This window comes from Oxyura jamaicensis, chromosome Z (assembly GCF_011077185.1).
Source record: "Oxyura jamaicensis isolate SHBP4307 breed ruddy duck chromosome Z, BPBGC_Ojam_1.0, whole genome shotgun sequence".
Classification (NCBI taxonomy): domain Eukaryota; kingdom Metazoa; phylum Chordata; class Aves; order Anseriformes; family Anatidae; genus Oxyura; species Oxyura jamaicensis.
Window position 1 is genome coordinate 11719609 of NC_048926.1, and position 24373 is coordinate 11743981.

At 40.2% G+C, this 24373-nt stretch overlaps 1 protein-coding gene and 1 long non-coding RNA gene across 4 annotated transcripts in view; both read right to left on the reverse strand.

The window, feature by feature from the left end:
- LOC118156567 overlaps nucleotides 1-24373 on the reverse strand; it is a 754908-nt gene that overhangs the window by 254887 nt on the left and 475648 nt on the right. The window lies entirely within an intron of this gene.
- The window catches only part of ADAMTS12 (ADAM metallopeptidase with thrombospondin type 1 motif 12), a 171560-nt gene that overhangs the window by 70644 nt on the left and 76543 nt on the right, over nucleotides 1-24373 (reverse strand). For all 3 annotated transcript variants that reach the window (XM_035310696.1, XM_035310698.1, XM_035310697.1), the window contains 3 exons: nucleotides 4820-5016; nucleotides 1827-1910; nucleotides 58-182 (listed from right to left, as the gene is read on the reverse strand). In XM_035310696.1, coding sequence (XP_035166587.1) covers nucleotides 58-182; nucleotides 1827-1910; nucleotides 4820-5016 — 406 coding nt within the window. The remainder of the gene's footprint in view (nucleotides 1-57; nucleotides 183-1826; nucleotides 1911-4819; nucleotides 5017-24373) is intronic.

Below are 24373 nucleotides of genomic sequence, written 5' to 3' on the forward strand. Positions count from 1 at the left end.
ACCAAAAGAAATACAGCTAAACAATATCCAGTCCCATCTACTGAACTTCTGTCATACCTGGTGAGAAGGACAGCCACATCGTGGTGTGTAGGGTTGACATCACTCTTGGGATTGACACTCTTTTGCCATTTGCAGAAGCTGGCTAGTGTCTTATCAGCATGGTGAACTATCTTCAAGCCTTGCTAATGGGAAGTGAAGGAAAATATTATTGTAAAGACAACACTATTGCAATAACGTGTCAGCAATGTTAGCTATGAAATCTGAAATGTAGTTGATTATGCTTTTACCTAAACTAGGGCAATTGTTAAGAGTAATGACATGTATTTATCCATCATCTTGAATATTAAGTTAAAATCTTGACTTGTTTTAATTGATGCAGCTAACAAAAAATAAAAGGCAGAATGTACCTTTTTTTTTTTTTTTTTGTAAGTGGGCTTCATAAAATCCAACAGTATCGAAAATTTTGAACAAACATTTTGTATTTTCTCGAAAGCAACTTTTCCTTTTTTTTAATAAAGAGGGTAACAATTAACTAGTGTGGGACTTCATGTTCATGTTTGTCACTCAGTGTTATGTGAACAAACTCATGCTTAAGGAATAATGACACTCCTAAGGGTGTATCTCTTTAACAATGTTTTTAAATTCCAAGAAAAGACCTTATGGTCATAGACGCTTCTTCCTTATCTTTTTTATTATATAACATAGATGTAAGTTACCAGAACTTCTGAAATATAAAGTATGCAAAATGAATTAATTAAGAAGGACTATCTTCCCCTTTCTGGTCTTGGGCACCTGTTCTATCTTTCCTTAGTTTATTAAAGCAAATTTTTTACAAAGAATCTAAATAACGGTGCTAGCAGATTTTCATTTTTGAGTAACTAAACCCCAAATTTTTAAAAATAACCACGTTTGCTTCCAGCATTGCCACACTCAACTGAATAGTAATCCATGTTTTATGTTCAAAACAGACACAGAAATTTAGCAAGTACACTTAATTAGAGGTCATCACAGACTTCAGGTCTTAGCTGTCCTGTTTAAGACATTAACTACATTTTTTGCCTGCTTATTCTTAATTCACAAGGCATAGCCTCACTCCATGACTTTGTTCACTGCCTTCAGTAGCATTGGGACCACCTGGATTATGGTCACAAACCATAAGCCACTGAGAAAATCCCCTCAATGTGTTCCTGCAGTCAGAGCAGGCTATGTTACTCATGGTGTTTCAAAAATAATTATAAAATGATCACAATCAGCATGTATTTAAGCATGGAGCAAAATAGTTGTGTATGACTAACATTGGAAACCACCAATACACTATACAAGCTAGTTCAAAGCAATTAGCATCTCTACTTAGACCTCATTTTTGAGCCCTGAAAGTAATCTAATAAGAAAAATGTGTATTGCAGCTGTACAATAATAGATTTATTTCTTCAGGGACCCACAAATACTCTAGCATTACACTTTATAATGCACTTCAGGTAATGTCAGGTAATTAGATTCTGAATGGTGACACATACGTTAATTTTTGTTTCTCATCTAGTGGCATCCCATGTTCTTTTGACACTCAAGAGATTCCACTTTGCCATTTGTAATTTACCCATTTTAATTACATTTTCCTTGAGGATTTTATGCAGAAATACCTGCATGAGCTAAATACTTTCCTGTTCAGGAAAGGGTTTATTCTAAAAGCAGACATGTCAAAGTCAACAGATTAACGGAAGAGTAAAATGAACAAATTATTTTAAGCAAACAAACCCTCCTTTGCACAATTAGGGCTCAGCTCCTGAGTTTCATAAATGATATTTTAAGGAAGATTAAAACCTTACCTCCTCCTCCTCGAAGAGGATGAGCCGGACCAGCACAATGTGAATTGCATTGCCAATGCTTGGATCATGGAACAACCCTGTGACCTGTGCCAGAGCCAGGAGGTATGAGATTAACTGATTCCTCTATAGCAGAACAGAACTTTAGAGAGAAAATATGACATTTACTTAAAGCACACTGTCCACCTTGGGGTGTGGGGTGTAATTTTGTTTTTCTTTTCTTTTTTAGATCCCCAATACACTTCACTGAAAATTTAGTGAAAACTGACGTTAGAGCTACCACAAAGGGCTTCTCTGTCAAATGAGTGATGCTACTGGATTTGGCAACCCAATTACTAACCCAAAGAACAAAAGCATAGATAACACACACAATATTATTTTATGTCCATTTGCCTTCTAGAGGAATGCACCAACTTTGGGCCTGCCCCCTTCACTGTCAGCTGAAATACTTCAAAGTTCTTGAAAAATATTAGAAGAAATGAATGTAACATCTACAGTCACACAATAATGATAGAGATGTCATCTCATGGTGCAAAGAACAGCATATAAAATCCTTATGTTTTGATTTGATAGGAATCAGTTTCTGCCACAACAAAGCAGAAGTAGCTCTGTATTAGGCAAACAGAAATCAGTTAAATGATGGATACTCATGTTCTTACAGCACAGAAGAGGATATAAAAAACAAAAGCAAAGATAATGCATCCATAAACAAACAAACAAACAAAAAAAGCAAAACATTAAGGCAGTAATTGAACTCCAGAAAAATTTGGCCAAATAAAATGTGATAAACATTACCACAATGTTGAATTAGGCAGAAGAAAATGGAACCAGAATAGTATATAGTGAGAATCTAACTATAGGTGAGCTATGCTTTATATCACAAGAAATATGAATGGATAAAATATATTGTGTTTAGGTCAAAATTGGTTTGGAGAATACCATTAAAGGAGAAATTACTGAGATATAGTGGAAACTGTGATTTTAAATACAAAGATTTGATTTGTCTACGATCCTTTTTCAGGATAAGGGACTGGAAATTGATCATTTTGTGTAACCCTAACATCTCAGAGTACAGAGAAAAAGACTTGTTTGTTCCTGAATCAAATAATGGCAGTGTTTTATTCCACAGGTTTTCCCTGTGTAGACAAAACCTCATGGGCTCAAACCATATTTGTGCCTCTTCACTGAGACTCATTACCTCACTAGCTAGCCAGACCACTCAGGGTACTGTCAGGAACACATAGTACAAATGTAAGGGATAGATCAATTGTCATGGCTATATTTACACTGTGATTAATTTTGTATATATTACACACACACCATAATAAGGACATAGAATACATCTTCAACAGACTCTCCAAGGTCAATGCCTGTTACGATACAGAAAACAACATGATATAATCTGTAGTCTGTCTCATGAAGAACTTTCCCCAGGTCAACTTATATTTTGAAATTTGTCACACCATAAAAAAAAAAAAAAGTTAAACTTTCTTTTTCTTCCTTCCTTCCTTCCTTTTCCTTCTTTCTTTTCTTTCTCTCTTTCTTTCCTTCTCTCTCCCTTTCTCTCTTTCAAACATGGTCTTTATATTAGAAACAGGAAACTTATATGGAAAAACAGTTTTATTCATTTTGGCTGGTATAGAGTTAATTTTCTTCACAGTAGCTCATATGGTGCTGATTTAAGACACAGATGTTTCAGATGTTGCTGAACAGTGCTTATTTGGTGTCAAGAATTTCTCTGTTGCCCATCAGCAAGCAGGCTGGGGGTGTGCAAGAAGTTGGGAGGGGGGACAGCTGACCCCAGCTGACAAAAAGGGATATTCCATAGGGGAATTCCAAAAACATAGTGTCATCCTCAGCTGTAAATGCTGGGGGGAAGGGGAAAGTGAGAGATGACATTTAGAGTTATGATGTTTGTCTTCCCAAGTAACCATTATGCATGATGAAGCCGTGCTTTCCTGGAAATGGCTAAATATCTGCCTGTCAGTGGGAAGCAGTGAATGAACTCCTTGCTTTGCTTTGCTTGTGCACACAGCTTTGCTTTACCACAGCTTTGCTGTGTTTATCTCAACTGAGGACTATTCTCACTTATGCAATCATAGAATTATAGAATCATAGAAGCATAGAATCACAGAATGACTTGGGTTGGAAGTGACCTTAAAAATCATCTAGTTCCATTCCATCCCCCCTGCCATAGGCAGGGATGCCACCCACTAGATCAGGTTTGTCAGGGCAACATCCAGCCTGGCCTTGAACACCTTCAGGGATGGGGCATCCCTCTAATACCCTTCTAATTCTCTTCCTCACCCCACTGAACGGGGGGCAGGGGGAATGAGGGGGTGCAAGTAACTGTGTAGGGCTTAGCTGTCTACAGGGGCTAACTCACAACAAAAGTGACAGAAAGGAAAAAAATCTTTCCAAAAAATGATACTGTCAAATATGTAAGCAGCCAAATCATTTCTGTTAGGTATAAAACCTACACCCTAAATGTTGTGGCTGAACTTCAGTAACAGCATCTGACTCCAAGCTATACTATCTTTATAATATTAGAGCAAAGTTCAAAGTTACTGCAATTGCTAGCGGGCTCCTGTATACCTTTCTCATTCAAAGAAATGGGAAGGAATCCATAATGCTTAAAACTGTAGAATTTATCTCTATTACTGCACCTACTGTTCACTGGTCAGCAACAGGTTCTTGGGGAGAATAGGAATTTCAGCTAAATTAAAGTTAGTGCTAGAATTTATAACTTTGTAGTATTGTCCTCAAAATTGAGAATTGCAGTATTTTCATTTAAAAGCCAGAGAAAAAATGACATTATGCAAAATAAAAGGAGAAAAATGCTTTAAAATACAGATGTTTAATGAGTATGTGAACTATATTCCATTTCTTTCAGTGAACAATGTTACCAACTTGTTTCCAGGTGATCAGCAAAATAATGAAGTTAAAATTTGCTCCATTCATCTAAAAACAAACAGTTAAGGAAATGTTTTACATACCATATTCATTATAGTGAGGATATATGATTCCACATGGTCACTTCCGTGATACTCAACCATCTTACTGTCTGCAACCACAAGTGTCTCCACCCATCGCTCCTTGCTGACAGATCGCCGAGAAACCTTTCTGACAGCCATTTGATTTTGTTCCCATTTTTCCCTCCGACGCTCTTCTTGTTTGAAAAAGCTGAGGGTATCTGGAGGGGTAAGAAGCAACACTGACTTCAAAATATTTTCAAGCTTGATTTACATTTGTTGTGTATGGCTGTAATACTTGCAGACAGTAAGGCAGCACTGCAGAGTCACACGATGATATAGGTTGGAATGGCTGCCACCCACCTGATCAAAAACTTCAAAGTGACATCAGCCTGCTGAGGGCCAAGTCCGGTGAGGTTCTGAATATCCCCCCAGTATGGATTAAAAGGTGCTTTAAAATACATATCCAGTTATCCCTTCTCAAATACCAGGCACTAAAGTGCAAGACGGAGCCAAGTTTAAAAAACTGAAATGGAGATGCCCTTTTCAAGGTTTTTCTCTTCTGTGCTTTAGCTCTTAACTTTCTCATGACACATGTTCATAGTTTAAGATAAAGGATATACTTTCTCCACAGGCAGCTTTTATCCTCAGGAGGATGGCAAATTAAGCCGAGCACTTTGGCACATCCATGAATGGTTTGTTCTGTACACTGAAAATATCACCCCATAAACCCTAAGGGGTGGGAATGCTTTACCAGTAGATGTCACCTAAATAACAGTGAGGCAGCGAGCTGCTGGTCCCTCAACTGCCTGTCATGTTGTCTGACTGACAGGTGAGAGACCCTTAGTGCTTTCACTGTAATTTTGGGATCTGCACATCCATTGTTTTGGGAAGAATTTTTTGCTATGCAGAGTCACAAGCAACCTTACCCTGTGCTCAGCGGCGATAGTTACTCTCAAGAATAGAATAGAACAGAATAGAATAGTTCAGTTGGAAGGGACCTTCAAAGACCACTGAGTCTAACTGCCTGACTTCTTCAGGGCTAAGCATGTCATTGAGGGAGGGCATTATCCAAATACAGCTTGAACACTGAGAGGTGTGGGGCATCAACCACCTTGCCAGGAAGCCTGTTCCAGTGGCTGGCCACCCTCACGGTAAATATGTTTTTCCTAATATACAGTCTAAACCACCCCTGGCACAGCTTTTTGTGCTTCACTTATTCTATCTGTGAACGCCAGCCAGCTGCACTACCAGAGAAATACTGGAAATGTAAATATCCCTAGGCCTAAAAAAGAAGTGAGAGATGCCAGTCTGACAGCAACTGGTGGCATTTTTCCAAGCTAGAAGCCAGAGAAATACTTTTATGGTGCTGGGATTCCCCAAGTCCTAAGAAGGATCAGGAGTGCTTTTTGTTATTACAGATACTGCCATAGCCCTTTGGCATCTCATTCATGGAAGAGGATGTCCTAGTTCCAGACAGGGCACGTTCACAGGCCTCTAAGTGCTTACAGCCTGTCCAGCATTACCCCACTCCACTGTGTGGCAGGGGACAGTTATCAAGCATGACCTCCACCTTCCAGCACTACTGAGCATTAAGGGACAGCTGCCTGGACAACACTTCCCTTCAGGTATAGATGAGCTGGTAGCTAGGTCTCAAATCTGTGTGTTCACATCAGCAGAAGATCTGTTATGTCTCTGTCACCAAAGTGCTGTTTGCCATTTACAAGACCTAAGATCAATGTATCATGATGTGTTACATGCCTATACGTAGCACCACTGGACTTATCCCATCCAGGTTCATTCTATTCAATGGAAGCCTGTACTTGCCTGGACTGCTTTATAAAGCATACTGTACTAAGCTTGATTAGTATACTATGCTAATTAATTAACACACTATGCAGGATGTCACATATTCTATATCGTAGATGCAGAATATAATAAATAAATGGCATTTGCATTTTAAAAGATGCTGAAAATAATACTTGTGAAGGCCAAAGCACTGTAAGATTTTTTACCTTCTTGGCAAACTTCATATAAATTACAAAAAGTTTGAATAAATGTAAATGAATTCCACTAAGTATATAAACTGCTATATTTACTATCCATAAACTGTCCAACAATATATATTAACAAATAAAAAGCCCAACAATATAAAATTCTTTTCTGATTACCAACCCAAATAATATGTCAGTGTCATCCGATGTAGCCATACAGACTGTGTTGAAAATATGTATCAATTATTAAAAAAAAAAGTGCTCAATAAAGAAAGTTCTTTTTCCATCACCTCACGGGACTCAGAGAGCAATACGTTTTGGTATATTAATCTTGAAGAATGAGCTGCATGAAAAAAATAGTTTCTTATCTACCTGGAAAAATATAATTTGTGAGTAAAGACAAACAAAATAAATTGATTGATTCATTTTGTTTTGTTTGTTTGTTTGTTTAAGAGAAGGAAATGAATCATCTCTGCTATAATCCCTACCCTAACTCCAGTAGCAAGGGCTGCAGCATCGCTCTTGCCGTCTTCCCCCACCTTTGTTCAGTTACCGTAATACTCACCGCTATCAGGGCTATTTATGAAATGCATTCATTGATCTCTCTCATATATTTCTGTGGTTTTCAGCAGTCTTATTTTTCTCAGTAGCTACATTTTCAAGGGTTCTGTCCTGAGAAAAACCTTCCCCACAGCTGTATGAACAAAAGATTCTGCTCAGACTGCTGGTTAAACTATTTGCTTATGGCCATATAAAACACCATGTCAGAGGTCAGGCTTTGTACTCACATCCACCAAAGACTTTTGGTTATTGTCTGGAGAGGTGATAGCTCCGTAGGTAAAAAATTTTAAAGGCATTCAGACAACAACAATGAACAGCCCTCAGGAAAAAGTTTATTGACCCAGTTAAGCAAGAGGCTATGAACTGCAGGGAAGTCCAGAGAAGAGATCTGAGTTATGAAAATTAATACCATGTAGCAAGAAAGTGCTGCAGTCAAAACCCTTTCCTAAGTGTCAACTCCTTCCAGTGCAGGGATCTAACTTAGGCCCAGGGTGCTGTTGAAGAACTGGATCCCCAGCTGTGCAGAGTCTCCTGACACCTTTGTTAGTGAGATGAAGCAGAAAGAACCTCTTGGAGCTACACTAACATACAGGCAGCTATAAAGCACAGTTCCACTTCTGCTTTTGTATCTCCACAAATGATGATTGCCTCCTTAAGCTTTTCATTCTGAAGTAAGGTAATGTTGCTTTACTTTTACCTTAAATTTGCAAAGTGTTGCAAGTGAGCTTGGAGTTGCTGACAATAGCCAGGTGCTCTGTTGGCCAGTAATGGCAATCTTAACCAGGAGCCCCCAAGTTCAGGAATATCTAAGAAGGGGTGGATAGTTTTAAACCTTCTAACACACAGTGCAGTCTTAAAAAAAAAAAAAAAAAAAAAACCTGCTTGCTTCTCACACCGCCATCATAAATGCTGAGAACACCCCATGAGTAGAACAGAGAAAGGGGGTTTCCATGCATTTTTGGGTAGATACAGTGCCAAAATCCCTACAAACAGGAAGAAGAATATTGCTGAAAGTATACCCTGGATAGTCACAGACTCAGTAAACAGAGGGTTGGTAAGAGATTCAGTTACCAAATTGCATGGAATTCAAGCAGCAGCATTCAGAAGTTTCTGTCTATTGTGGGAGATAATTCTGCAGATGTGAGGTGTTTATTAGAACACCTGATTCAGCCAAATTGGTCACATACACTGTTACATAGGTCATATGTGACATCCAGCCATACCACAGGAGAAATTGTGTAGATGACATATCACCATCTTCTCATTAGAATTTTAGAATCTTTAGAAGGTTGTGGGTGTTTGTTTTTGTTGTTGTTCTTGTTTGTTCGTTTTTAAAATCAAAATCCAATTGGTTTTTAGTGAAAAATAAAAATGTCCCCTGAAGATATTCATACAAATCCTATCTGAACTGGACAACATACATGACCTCTCAGATACGCAGAAAGATTTTAAGTTAATTGTGAGTCTGAATTAAATAAGAAAACAGAAGTACAAAAAAAAATATCCAGCACAGGTTAAAGCTCCATGGCTTTTGGGAAGGAAACAAATCTATATTCTTTTAGCAAATCAATTCTGTTTTACCTTAAGTGGCAATAGAAATACATAGTTGTTTTGCCAGCTCCTATTACGATCAAGATTTCTAATCTTTAAGAAGTAATCTTGATAGCTGTACTACTAAAAAGTTCAAGTTCCTCATGTTCCTGTTTTGAACAACTCATTCGCTCAAGAAGTTCCTTGTTTTTTTTTTTTGTTTGTTTTGTTTTGTTTTGTTTTTTTTTAGTTTTTGTTGTTGTTGTTCTTTTTTTGTTAATTTCTGTTTTTTTGTTTTGTTTTGTTTTGTTTTGTTTTTTTTAACTCCCCAACTTGCTTGAAGAATTGAAACTACTCACTTGGCTTACAGGCATTATATGACATTTCCATATCAAAGGCTCTCTTTCCACCTCTGTTTCCTGCAGGTGTTGCTCAAAGAAGAGCAAGGCATACAGTACAACAGACAGGGACCTGTGGGTGCTAACTGCACACAGACACCTTTCAACACCTTTGGAAATGCACAAGGGCTTTGAAGAAGCAAAGTGAAATGTCTGTAAATTCCCAGGAGAAGAACGCAACCTTTGACTGAAGCAAATCAGACAAAGTGTAGTAGTACAGATTTATGTCTTCACTTTTTATCTTCACCTCCTTTCTCTTTGCACAAGAGTTCTTTCATTTTTACCACACTGTATTATTCAATGTCAATATGCTACATCTCTAGACATGAGGTATGAACAATGCTAGGGATGCTAGAATATTAAATTCCATACTGTTCAGAACTTTCTAAATTATTATTTTTCTTAAAACCTTCTCTTTATGTCTTGCTCTAAGACATGCTCTTAGGTTAAGCATTAACAAAAAGACCACAGCTTTGGGTTGAGTTCTTCAAGAGGTCAAAGCAGTCACTGTACAAGGGGAGATGAATAAGCATATGAAATCATTGTTATAAACACTAATCCAGTGCTGAAAAGAATACAAGTTCAACCATAGACTAAATAAAGGGAAGGTTGAAGAGTGACTCAGCTAGTAAGAATTAAAAAGACAGTAAGACAGAGGAAATCATCATGGCTTTCTGAAAAGTGATCATCATCCTATCAGCTTTGGGCTAGAACTAATAAAAAACTTGGCTTTTATGTCAGGACAAGCTTCCCACATAACCAATGTCCAACCTTACCAGGCTGTATCAAAATTCCAGTGAGGACACAGGACACATGCCCTGAAAGCAGAGCTCCAGGACATGGCTGCAAGCAGATGACAACAGGTTTCCCCTTGGTGCTGGGAGGACTTTTTCTCATCCATGAAAGACCCCAGTGAGCTCAGTCTCCATGGGCATGGGAGCCTTTGCTCTCCCCACAATGATCTGGGCTTTCCAGCAGTCTGCACAGGCTCCTGACTGTCCTCATCAACATGGGAGCTGGGCACAAATTGTTCAGGATTCACATGTAGTTCCAGAAAGAGAGGTCCATCTCCTGCCTTCCAGGCAGGGAAGCAGCAATATTCCTAAAAACTCCTTTCCTATGATTACTTACATACTTACAACTCTGGTGGCTCTGTATGCTTTCTCAGCAAATGCTCTACTCAGCTTGCTCTACTCAGATGCAGCAGACTGGTTGCCAGAAGTATACATCACCTTGAGCTGCAAGGTATGACAGTTCTACCAGCCAATTTACTGCAAGAACTTACTATTAACCTACAAAACTAAAAAGCAATAGGTTACACAATACAGTAAGTGAACCCCATCCCCTGGTCTAATTCTTTTTGCTGAAATAAATAAGGGAAGGATTTAGAAGAGCTCTGTGTCACTAAGTACACTAGTCATTCTGTATCCATAATCTATTCTTACACATACAATTTTGGTTACAACTAACCTTAATAAAAAACTAAGTCTGGATGCTGACAATGTGAGAGTGAAGATTTACGCACTGTACAGAAAAACTGTTGTAAAACAAGGAAGAAAGGATGAGATTTTAAAACAGAAAAGGTAACCAAACCAGCTCTTTTTATGAGCATTGCTGAAACAGACAAAGCTAAATCACACAAATGCTTTGTGAGTGTTAAACAGTGTTCACAAAGGAAGCTACTATAGCTATTTAATCATGTACTTCCCATGCTGACAACAAACATCCAGGACACAACAAAAATAAGCACAGGGAAAGAAAACTTGCATCTTCGCAAACTTTAACTTCAGCATTCCTGCTGTCAAAAATGTGAACAACAAAATAGTGGAGTCACATCATTCTAATGCAGAAAAAAGCTAAAATTTGTGTTTACTGATGCAGTTAATCAGATGCTGCTGATAAGTGTGTCTGCCACTCATTACCACTTACAATAGAAGGATGGAATGAAAAATGTTCTGGACTACTGGCATCAGGAGGTATACAGAGAACAATGTCACAGGAAAGATTTTCCTTCCGTCTGAATATTCTCTTTTTTTTCCAGAAGGATTAAATCCAAGTCAATGAAGGACAAACATATATATATAGGTCCATGTGATGCCTAGGGAGTACATTACTTAATGTGGCTTGAACTTTCCATGCTCTTTCATCTGTTAATTTTAGTGGCAGGTCCCTCTTATTTTGCTGATAGCATCAATGTGATGGATGAGAAGAACAAGGTGACTTTCTATGAATTTAATCTAGCACTTGTTAAAATGGCATCTTAAATCAGTTTAACTTGCAGCACAATTCTTCTATTTCTGTTTTATGAAAACAAGTACCTTCTGAAAAAGAATAAATCTCACTGTAAAACAAATTTACAGATTAAGGATTCCCAATAAATTATGTCTGTATCTTAATGTCTGTTACCAAATAATTTAAGAATTGCTGACCTCAGTTTAATAAAATGTAGTTTTGTGCAGCTTTTATGGTGTGAATAAGGATTTAAACATATGGGCTTTATTAATATTTTTTCTTCTTTTTACATATCTGTATGCAACTTCATTTGCATGAAATGAAGACAAGTGACTAAAAGCAACATCTTGAATTTTTTGTCTGTGCATTGTCAGGGCTGCCTTATACTCCAGTGAGGTTAACAGAACAGTATCCAGAAGCTTTTCAATCAGACTACAAAAATTTCAATTAAGGTTCCATAAATTTCATTCGGACTATAATGAAGAAAAATAAACTGCTTATATGTTGTTGGTCAGGGGTCACCAACCTCCTTTAATCAGGAATAAGAGCAAGGCTAAAAAGCCACATGAATCTTATTCTTGGAAGTATTCCCTAAGTCTGTATGCTGAAGGAAACCATGTGTAGATACAGCAGCACCAGTAGTGGAAGAAATGGTTGAAACTCTGGAAGGAGTTTTGTAGAGCTTCTTGGATGTACAGACAGGACAGTTATGAACCAGCAGGAAACTGGCAGCACAGGCCTCTGGAGTGCCTATTCTCTTTTTGAAGAACTACTTAGGATTATATTCCAAAGATTTGGGCAGTCAGAGTGATTTAGAACATAGAATCACAGAATCATTTAAGTTGCAGAAGTCCTCTAAGATCACCTGGAACAACCTTTAACCTAGAACTGCCAATTCCACCATTGAACCATGTCACTAAGCACTACCTCTACACTTTTAAAAAAAAAAAAAAAAAACCTCCATGGGTAGTGACTCAACCACTTCCCTGAGCAGCCTGTTCCAATGCCACACAACACTTTCAGTAAACAAATTTCTCCTAGTAGCCAACTTAAACCACCCCATTGCACCTTAAGGCCATTTCCTCATCTTATCACTTAGTGCTTGGGATAAGAGACCAACCCCCATCTAACTACAACCTCCTTTAAGATAATTGTAAACTACAATGAGGTCTCCCTTGAGCCTCCTCTTCTCCAGACTGAACAACCCCAGTTCCATCAGCCGCTCCTCACAGGACTTGTGTTCCAGGCCCTTCACCAGGTTCGTAGCCTTTCTCCGGACACGCTCCAGGCCCTTGAGGTCTTTCCTGTCATGAAGGACCCAAAACTGAACTCAGTGTTTGAGATGCAGTCTCACCAGAGCCAAGTACAATCACTTCCCAAGTCCTGCTGGCCACACTATTTCTGATCCAAGACAGGATGCTGGCCTTCTTGACCACCTGAGCACACTGCTGGCTCATATTCAGCCAGCCATCGACCCATACCCCCAGGCCCATTTTCACCAGGCAGCTTTCCAGCCAGATGGCAGGTTCACTTACTACATCAGGCAGGACAGGAGAGCAACACAGTCTTAAAGCTGTGAGAATTGCAGCCAGCCTCTAGAGAGACTCAAGAGGCAGCTGCAAAGGGCCTTCTGCTTCAGGGGAATTAATAAACTTATGTACCCAGAGGCAGGCCAGGTGCTGCACCACAAGGACTGGAGAGAGTCATTCCTCCAGGCAGCTTAGACACCTGCACACATATTTAAATTCACAATACTAGCTAAACTCCAAACTGGTGAAAGTTAGCAGTTAATTCTTTAAAACAGAATTACTGAGCATAATCACAGCTGATTCAGGGATTATAAACAAACTGGCACACTTCCCTTTGCAAACATTTTATTTCAGAAATGTTGTGCAACTGCTCTTTTATCAGAGGCTGAATCCTCCATGGTACAGATCTGTCTCAGAAGTCCTAAATGAAGAAACATTTTGTTCTGTTCGTCAGCAGAACCATGAGCTAAGCTACAGCAAAGAGAGGGGTACATTAGCATAATGCTCTCATCTGGTCTATAACACGTGCTCCTTTCCATCCTGGTCCACCTTCCAGCCAAGATAAAAGTTTCCTGGGGTTTGACCAGGGATAAACAGCTGCAGAGCAGAAAGGGACGGTTTGGGACTCCCCATGAGGGAAAACAGGAGGCCTCTTTTCTGACTTGCACTTGTGTTCAGCTCTCTGCAAACAACTCAAGATTTCCTTGCCCCTCTCTGGAGAGAACCGACTGCTGCTCCATACATCCAGGATGCACATAATGTTTTTTCCGGACTTGCAATAACCGTGTAAGGACTCCCTCCACACAGACACCCTTCATAAAATGCACTCTGTACTGTCACCATTGCCACAAAAGCAGCGTGAACAACGTTATTTTGTCTGCTTGTGTTCCTCCACACATATGAATCAGAAATGCTGGGTGGGTTTGAGAGCCTCCTCCAGGCCTCCAAGAACTGACCCATGTGCCACAGGAACTCCTCTCTGGATTTTCATCATTTCTCTTCAGCAAATATAGCAAAACAGCCACTCGCATCTCCCTGCGTAGTCTGGTACGGAACCAGCTGGGACCAGCTGCTCCTGCCTCCTCTTACATTGGGATAGGAAGTGAGAGGCAGAGAGGCAGCACAGAGCAGCTGCGAGATGCCACCTCTCCTGTGTTTACCCAGACGGGTGGGTGGTCCCAAAAACAGGATGCAGCCTCCCTGTGGGTTGTGACCCTGCTCCAGCTCGTATTTTCAGCCTCACAAAGAAAATTCCAAGTTAACAAGAACTGAATCTCGGTGGATTGCTTTGCAACTGTCTGTGAAAAGCACGGCTGTTGAACTAAATCTAATCCATGTCACCCACCAGTGTCCTCCTGCTTGGCCTGATCTCTTTGCATTCTTCTGCTCCTCTTACCCTAACTTCCCCTACTCCCTTCCCAAAATGCCAAACAATTCCCCTCCAAGTACTCTGCAAGATTTCAGTTCAACTGTAGCTCCCATGCACAAACTGAAGCATCCTGAGCTCCTTGTCATGTTTTTACGCCCTTCTCTCTCTCAGATGTTGGCACGCTCCACTCCGCTGCCTCTGTTCTGCTTTGACTTGTGTTGGGTCATGGAAAACTCAGAAAGTGCTGCTCAGCCAATCCCCCAGGAAAGCTCCAGATATTTGTAATATTCAAAACTGGCAAGCAGACAGTTGTGCCTGTCAGATCTTCTTTGACTTTCTAAATTAATTAGTCATATTCTCCCAGCTAAAATGTTAAATTATGAGGAGATCTTTCAGCTGAGGGCAGCATTAACTTTGGTTTACAAGTGGCAGGTTTTGTCAGTTTTATCTGTGACCTGAGCATTACAAAATACAGGACCCTGGGATATGACTTCAGGTCAAAAGCTTGCACTGAAATCTGCCAGGTCTTAGGTTAACTGTGGAATAAATCACTTCAAATTACATACTGGGATGAGCCCACTTATTGATACAACAGAAGGCTGTAATAGAGAGGCTCCAGAAATATTTAGGGACCAAAACAGGTCCTCTAAGTTGTGTCAAAACTGCTTAGGTCAACAACAAATAGGAGTTCTACACCTCCCCAAGCGCATGGGGGCTCCCCATTCCCCTCCAGACGTCTTTCTGGATACCATGAATGAACTCTAGCTGTATAAAGAGATTCTCTACAGAAAACATAACTCTTATTGAATAGTTGCTCTAGGGTAGTCTTTTCTAGTTAACTAAAGAATTTCACATTCTCTGCATAAATCTTGCTGTCACAAGGAGGGCTCACAAGAAATCTAGATAGGCTCTGTAAAGAAACAGAAACTTGCACAGTATTCAGTATTGTCAGAATTCAGTACTGTCTACAGCTGTCAAATCACCTTGTGTATTTAAAATAATGAGCAAATTTACATTTCATTTTTCATTATCCCACTGACTTCAGGAAGTCGGTGGCAGTTCTCTTCATCTCAGCTATAATTACTAGAAATAGTAATTTAGTGTTTTTTTTTTTTCACTTGGGCAATATTAGCAGTACACTGGGCTTTCATTTTCTAGATACTTATCTCATTGTTTTCTACACATATAGATTATTTTCAGTTGCACCTTAAAAGTCATTATATTTCACCTATCTTTATAACTCTAATATTTGCTTCATGCACTCCTAGACAGAAGTGAACAAATACTGATGGTATTTGTGGGATAACAGATTGGGATAACTGTGGCAAGAGGTTAAACTCAGCAGTGACATCTAGTATAGCTTGTATTTGATGCTATTTAACTAGTCTTAACTATAAAGTTGGCTCTCTTAAGTTAAAGACTGTCTAAAGTTTTCTACGGCAGTTTCTTGACCACTGATGATCCATGAAACATCTACAAGACTGTCCATAAAACCTAATATTTCTACACATGTGAATATGCCAACAATGTAAGAGCCATATAAATGATCACTCAAAGCTTATCTGATGTTTTAGTAGGACATAAATGGAAACTGTACAAAATAGTCATTTTTTTCTAATCCAAACCAATTGATCCTGCAACTAATAACAGGTTCTAAAATACTAATCTGTATCAGCAATTTGGTCTCCCTGGAGCCTTCTCTTCTCAGGGCTGGGTGGCCCCAACTCCCTCAGCCTGTCTTCATGGGAGAGGTGCTCCAGCCCTCTCAACCTTGTGGTCCTCCTCTGGACTTGGTCTAATAGGTCCATGACCTTCTTGTGCTGGGGCCCCCGGGGCTGGGTGCAGCACTCCAGATGGGGTCTCACAAAAGCAGAGAATCACCTCCCTTGCCTTGCTGGTCGTGCTGCTTTTGATGCAGCCCAGGAAAAGCCAGGTTGGCTTTTTGGGCTGCAAGTGCACATTGCTGGCTCAACCAGCATCCCCAGGTCCTTCTTACCAGAGCAGATCTGAGGATCAGCTATCTACACTGTTGTGTTCAGTATTATGAAAAGGCTAAATCAGGTTTCTAGTCAGTAGCAATTCTGATCATTAACTTGTTTCAGTAGAAGCTTATCTATCCCATATTCAGCACACCTCCTTCTAAATCATTTATTTGGACAATATTAACCATATTATTTTTCAGTTTGATTATAGTTTTATAGTAATGGTGAACTCATTAAGTATTATGTATGCATGTAAACAACACACACACAAAATAATCCAGTACATGTAATTTCTTTTGTTAACAAGAGATTCTAACCCTGGGAGATATGAAGAAAAATGGGTTGAGGCAGGATTGCATGGTGCAGGCTTTCTCTCTGGCAAGCCAAATGGCCTGGGGAAGCCAGTCCCAGAAAAGGGGTCCTCAGCCCCCCCAGCCGTCCTCCTTCCTCCACGTGAGGACATCTTCCAGGCTGCTCCCAGCACAGCTGCCTCTGGGCCACTCATGTTGGGCATCACAGAGGCTTGCTGAGGTCACAGTGGCCACTGCTGCACTGCCTTTGCCCCCAGCCCTATAAGACAAGCCCCCTGCAGCTGGCTGGCCACTTGATCAGCTACTCGGTCCTCTGAGAGCCAGTGTACATGGCAGGAAGAAGGCTAGAGAAGGAGCAAGGCGAGCGGCAGCCCTCCTCGGTGTGAGGACAGCGAAGCAGTCTGAGGAAGCACCGAGGATGGCAGCTAATGAGAGAAAGATGCGTCACAGGCAGAGGGACAGAACCTCCAGCACAAAAAACACCAGTGCCCGGAGGACATCTGGTGCCCGGCCCAAAGACACGTCTCAGAGATATCATTGGCACCGCAGTTATGTGGGGAACAGGCTGGCCCCTCAGACATACAACAGCAGGGGGCCTGGGCCTAACCCGTGGTGCAGTGGTGGTGCAGAGCGAAGGTGGGAACATGAGGCAGACAGCCATGGGGAGCAGAGGCATGCCTGTTGGCCAGAACGCAGTGTGGGACCCAGCCGTGGCCATAAAAGAGATGGCAGCATCGAACCCAGGCATGGAAATCAAGTGAAGAGTGGAATGGGACCAAGCCATGGAACTGGGCGACCCCCTGGTTTGGCACCCTGGCCAGAGAACAAACATGATGGAAGGCATCCTGTGTGGGCAGTCCCAGGCGGGGACTGGCTTGTCCTCCTGCTTAACACCGTGGAGCCCATGGAGGTGGATCCACCAGAAGAGGTGGAGGAGCCCATGGAAGTGGATCCACCTCAGCCACATCAGACCTGGGACTACCCCAGCAGGTCTTTGCTCCATGCTGTCAGAGAACTCTGACAGCTATGCATCAGGGCCCGGCAAGCTCCCTACTCGTTGTCGCTCAGGCTCCATGCCAGGCATTAGCTTGGTGCCACCAAACACCCGACAATAAAGAACTCTTGCCGATTCTCAGGGGTTGTATGAGTGCTTCTTTCCCATCCCCCAGCCCTTGGGGTTGCATCCCGTCTGCACAGAGCCTCAAGGAAGAGCACAAGAGAGGACCCAGCTCCCTTGTGGTCTGCTGTGCTGGGGTGACAGGAGGAGTCCCCGAGGGCCACTATGCGCCTTTAACATTTGTGAAAATAGACTGAGGGGTGAAAATAGTAGTATGTAAGTGTTTACAAGTGGTTAATTTCTTATATTAGGAGTGAGTTTCTATAACTGAGTAATTGGTAACAAGACATGGAGAAGGCTGAGGTACTCAGCAACTTCTTTGCCTCCATCTGCACTGGTAGATGGGCTTCCCAAGTCTGATTTCCCTTAACCCATAGATGGAGGCTGGGGGATCAAAGTCCCATCCACTGTAAGTGAAGAGCATTCAGGACCACCTGATGAATCTAAACAGGTACAGGTCTGTGGGACCTGATGATATGAATCTCAGGGTCCTGAGGGAACTGGCTGATGGAGTTACCAAGCCTCTCTCCATCATAGCTGAAAAGTCCTAGCAGTCGGGCGATGTCCATGGTGAGTGGAAAAATGGAAATGTCATGCCCCCACTCTTCAACAATTAAAACAAAAAATTGTTTTAATTCTTTAATTCTTCAACACTTAGAACAATTAGGACACATTCATTCTTAGAAAGAGAGGTCAGGCATTGGGACAGGTTGCCTGGGAAGTGGTGGAGTCACCGTCCCTGGGGGTGTTCAAGGAAAGGTTGAACATGGAGGGTTCTTAGGGACATGGTTTAGTGGGTGACATTGGTGGCAGGGAAATGGTTGGACCAGATGATCCTGAAGGTCTCTTCCAACCTTAATTTTTCTCTGATTCTATGACTAGTAATGACTGACACTCTTGACCTGCTATGAGTTAGCAGAGAGAGCAGCCATCAAAACACTATTTCCAGCAGTCATTTCTGACATTACTACAATGCTTAATTGCTTGTCTCTATAGTTGTAAATTCAAGTGACTGAATGTGACTAAGAAAGTACTGTACTGGAATCCAACACTGTAGGAAAAATTTCAGTCGGCTACTTTTGTCAAAAAATAAATTCAAAGAAATACCATAAAAGTTAAATGCTTCACTTCAAAATTTTGAAAATTATTTTTTTTTCATTATGCAACCATTTTCAGCCTAAGTACAGTTCTGTTTACTTAAAACAGGCTGAAAAACATAAAAGCTAAAAATGTTTCATTTCACCCTAGAAATTAAGAATGTTCTATTTAAGCCTGAGCAAAATGCTTTTTACTATGAAATCACTTTCTAATTTTCCTTTAGTTTTTCGTCACAACAAAATCACGTTTCAGAGCTCACCTAATATGCGTCATTTCCCTCTTACACTCAAATCCCTTTTGTTTTCCATTTCAAGCAATGAACCAAAACTTTTTGTACAAAAATCAACCTTCTGGTACGACCTCAGTAGCTGCCTGCAGAAATCACTCTTGAAAACTTGCTTCTATATTTCCATAAAGAGAAGCAATCCCAACATACTTTTTTACTTTCATATTTTGAAAGGATGAAGAGCTCCACTACTCTAGTATAATAGCTTATTTGTAATAGCTTATTGAACCTCAACTATAAAACACTGACACCCTGACTTTCTGTGAATGGCATCTTCATTTCAAAGCTGTCCTTGTCAGCATGGCTGTCCCAAGAGTGATGCTTCTAACAGGGTGCAGAACACCTACCACTAACATGGTTCCTCTTTAGACAACCTGCTCTCTGTGTACCAAGGATATATATAAGGCCACTCCTGAAGCTTTGTGGTGCAAAATGGCACTCCATAGTCCTAACTCCTCTCCTTAACAACAAAAAAATGAACCAAAAGCTTGCCCCATCAGGCTGTAAACTGTACAGCTTTGTCTGCTCCAATAAATTAAATATGGTCAGGGAAACACACCTAGGCACTGGAAACTGTCAACTCAAATGTGGATGGTTCCTGACACAGCCTCAGGAAGGGGTGAAAAGAATGCTCCCAACCAGTTCCTGAGTGTGGTACAGGAGTGGTCGAAGGCCAGAAATCCCTCTCAGTAGTCAGGATCTGGCCAGAGGCTAACAAAATGTAATGCATGGACACAGGCTGGTCTTTAGGACTTGGCAGCAATGCCAATGAATGCAGACATGTTTCATTTATTAGTGCAAATCTGGTCTCAGTGTGTTGGACTACCAGTTGCCAAGAATACCTACACGATTATGGTGTATGAGTAAACACAAGCTCAGCATTTGTAGATAAAACATAATATTGTAAAACACAATAGATACTATTTGGAATACCACCACCAGCATATTCAACAAAATTTGTCCAGCAAGTTTAATAAAAAGGAAGCCTACTCGTGTTTGTCATACAACCTGTCTGCCTTTGTGGTTATTCTGTATGCTTACAGTGCTGGACATTAGCTACACATTTCCATTAACACTAATTCCATTAACACTTTCAATTTATTTTTATCATTCAGCTACCCAAACATCTTCTTGAAGAAATAAAAGTTTCTTTCTAGTTCAGCTTTCAAAATGTGTAACTTAAATTGCAACATGCTTCAAATGTACTCCTTCAAGATGTCAACAGAAAGGTTGAAAGGATACCCATATACATGGGAATTAGATAACTTGTTTGAAATCATCCCAACTGGCATCTTCTGACTTTTTGGCAATATCAACACAAAAACCTTGGCTAGATTTCAAGAAGACATTCACCTGCTTTAAATTCTCCAGATGTGAAAGGAAGTCAAGAATTCAGCCAAAAATATCTTTTCAAGACTGGATTTGAGAGCTCTCCAGCTGCAACATGACAGCTATTCCACTATAAAGCACTAGGCAGAAATAAATCATTTCATGTCCAATCATGAAACAGGTAAAAATTAAAAAAAATAAAATAAAATAGTTCTAGACAGATCTTCGGCATAGTATTTGTGGAATTGACTGGTTAAGAAATAATTAGACCCCAGGTCCTCGGTAGCTTAAAAAGTCCAAATGCATGAGGATGTATTTACTTACATAAATTAATAAAGCATCCATTAAAATACACATGGAATTATTTCACTGAGCACTGACAATGAGATTTTATGGGTCTTATAACCAACAATTTTACAACTGGCTCTTACCTGCTGTGAAGTCCTGACTTTTTTTAAAGAGAGGAGAGCAAAACAAGAAGAAAATCATCTAGATTACACTTGCCATTTCTCAACATCTTAGCTTAGCTCTCTGTTATTGCAGAAGATAGAATCTCATTTTTCAAAACTAATTTTATGTCAGCCACAGATCTACCTGTCGTAGGTGGTAGCTACATCTAAGAAAATGAGTCACAGCAAAACACACAGGGGGAGGAGGAGCAGGAAGAAAAAAATAAAATGCATATACTCTAAAAACTAATATCAAGTATTTGGAACGCCCCTTACAACTTTTGAACAACTCTTTTTCAACCACCCAAGGTCAACGCAAGGTCCTTTGTGTTCCTTATGTAAATCGACAGGCTTTGTTTGAGCACTGCTTTTCAACATTTTATATAGCTCATGAATATAAACACAATCCTTTTAATCTTTTTTATTTTCTTAGTTTCTCACAGTTAACAGGTAGTGTGCACTAACAGGACTGGAAAGGAGCTTTAGAACTTGAAAAGTAAGACAGTAATCAGTCCTTTCTAAGTACTCTAAAACCCTGTAAGGATACTATTTCTCTTGGCTGTTATGAAAACAAAAATGAAACAGCAATTTGGTATTTATATAAGCTATTTAGTGTGTTACCACCATCCTTGTGAATTCTGCAATAGTCTCATTCCGCAAGCTCTGTCACTTCATTAATTTGGGTAATGGTAAGATAAGTTTATATAGAACAAAACGGAAATCACTGCACCATGCTGCAGGTATAAATTGCTACAGATAGCAGGCTGGCAGAGACACCTCAGAATTCCACTCACGGTGCCAGTCCCACTTCAGAATTTAGAAAAATCAGTCTGTGCTGAGAGCTCCATGTCACTACGGCCAGCGTAGCGGTAGACCCAGAGCCCTGCATTCATAGTAGCACTTGCGTCCCTGTGCAACCACTTTAAAATTATGGAAGTTCATCTCTGCCCTCTATTTTCTGGTGTCAAGCAGCAACCTAATAACTAATTGTAAATTCAGGAAATTCAGGGTCACATTAGCAAGACTAGGGAGCGAATAAAGCTGACCTGGACTTCCAAAATGATGTGCAATCCAACGCACCCCAGCAAACATCTCAGCTGGCAGGACTGTTGCACCTCTTTGGGGCTGCTGCTCTTTCTGTCTCATTTTCATCTCAAGCAGGCCCAGATTTCTTGGAAATACATCAGAACCAGAGTTGTTTCTATAACAAAATCATGAGGAGATCCAGAAGCATCTCTAACACAGTGATACAACTTCACCTGCTATATAAAATCCTAGATATGATATATTGGTTTGAAGACACCAGTAGCGTAATACTGAGAAAACATTTAACTGAACCAATAGAGCAAACAAATCGGTAATATTAGCTCTGTAACAAAACTAAAGTAATGGACTGCACAAATCCTGATGTTTGATTTGTAATATTACATTAACAGGATTTAAGTTTCAACTGCTTTTTTCCCCTTCCATCTTTCCTTCCTTCCTTTCTTTTCAACAGTTATGAGGAAAGTAGTGCTTTTTCCCAATGCACTCAAAACCATCATGACATATTTCCAATACAAAGGAGAATCTGAGGAGCAGTACTAACATGAGCCAATACAGAGGAGCAAGGGTAAAAGCTGGAGAGAATGACTGGACCAATTCCTTTGCTCATTGGTCATCCTTAGAAACACCCAAACCAAACAGGTTCTTCCCTAAAATACTGTAGCCCATTAAATCTTTTTGGAAGATTCATGCACTTGTCTAAGGACCTTTGGGTTGGAGGCATGCCATGGACATAGAGGCCAGTAAGTGAAAAATTCTAGCATGGCAGTTTGTTATATATGGAAAATAGTCGCAACAGTTCATACTTAATTCCAGAAATTTGGATTGTTTCAAACAAAAACAAAAAAAAAAAAAAAAAAAAAAAGGAAAAAAAAACTCAGTTTTAAGTCCAACTTTTCCAAAGATACTTTAAGAAATGTGAAGCACCACAAATAAATTAATGCATAATGCCATAATGTCTGTGTTGTGAAAGAGAAATGGATATTCACAGAATAGGTTTTTGAAGTCACAGTCAGACTGTGCCTTTTAATTAGTATGGTTAAATACAGATTACTAAGAGAAAGAAGAATAAGACAGTCTGGAATTAATATTGAAAAGAACAGTTCTTTTAGGCTTTGAAATGTTATCTTTAAGAAATGCTGCATATGCTATAACTTTCTTATCTTTGTGCTTATAGAACAGAGTTTATTTGGCCTTCTTCTGGACCAGCTGTTGTTTTTCCCTTTCCATTTCCATTTTATCTAAAATATACCAGTCCCACTAGTGCTCTCAAAGGAAAAAACACATGCTTGCACGTTGAAGGGCCTCCTTGCCCTTGGCCAAGGCCAAATATATCTTGTGTTTCAGATGACGTTACTAGAGCAATACACCCTTCAAAGCCTTGGGCCCAATCCTGCTGTGCTTCTGCAACAAACACCAGCAGTGTCAGACTAGCTCTTGCAGGCGAGGACTGCCCTCTAGGCCCAGGCCAACGATGGGGTTGTTCGTTCTGGGAGTTACCGAAAAGAATAATCCTAATATTACATCTTGAAAATCTCAGATGCATACTGCTTTAACTGTTTTCTGTTTTTAGAAACAGGACCTGACAACATTTTTCAGTTTCACAACATTTTGAAAGACCATCACAGAGGCTCTCCCATGCCAACTCAACACACAAGCTGTTCAGTTTGCCCGATTATGCCCCTGAACTGGAGGCATCCACACACAAGACACCAGCAGCTGAAACGATAGAGCAGGGACAGCCCATGTCCCAGCTATTCAGGCACCTGTAGCATGAAAAAAAATCCCATGTCAGGGAAGGTGTCCAACAGCATCTGCATGTGAGAAGTTGAGGAGTCCTGCCACTGAGAACCCCACATAAGCAGCCCTGTTAGGATAATACTGTCCTGGGGTGACCAGTGACATTTTGAGCTCTTCATGAGTGCCACAACACAGGTAAATGGATATTTATATAATCATAGAATCATAAAGGTTGGAGAAGACCTTCAAGATCATCTGGTCCAACCATATTCCTGGTTTTAGCCAGAGTTTTGAGTGTGAATTTTATTTTTAATTCCTGTTTCTGATCAAATAAATGCTAGTTGTCAGACGCAATACAACCTGTGGGAAGTTACGATTCTATTAATTTTCTTCCATTTTTGTCATGTATGGCATGGAGGTTGACCAGTGACGCCAGCTGTAGTTAACTGGACTCACTGTTTTTTTGCTGCCAATAGATAACCATGAAAGAATACTTCATGGGAAAGAGTTATTGCAGCTTGCACGATTGAATACCAAGACGTTTGAAAGTGTTTGCTTAGAACTGGGTTTGAGCTTTGAAATTTGCACTCTACTGGAAAGAAAATCAAG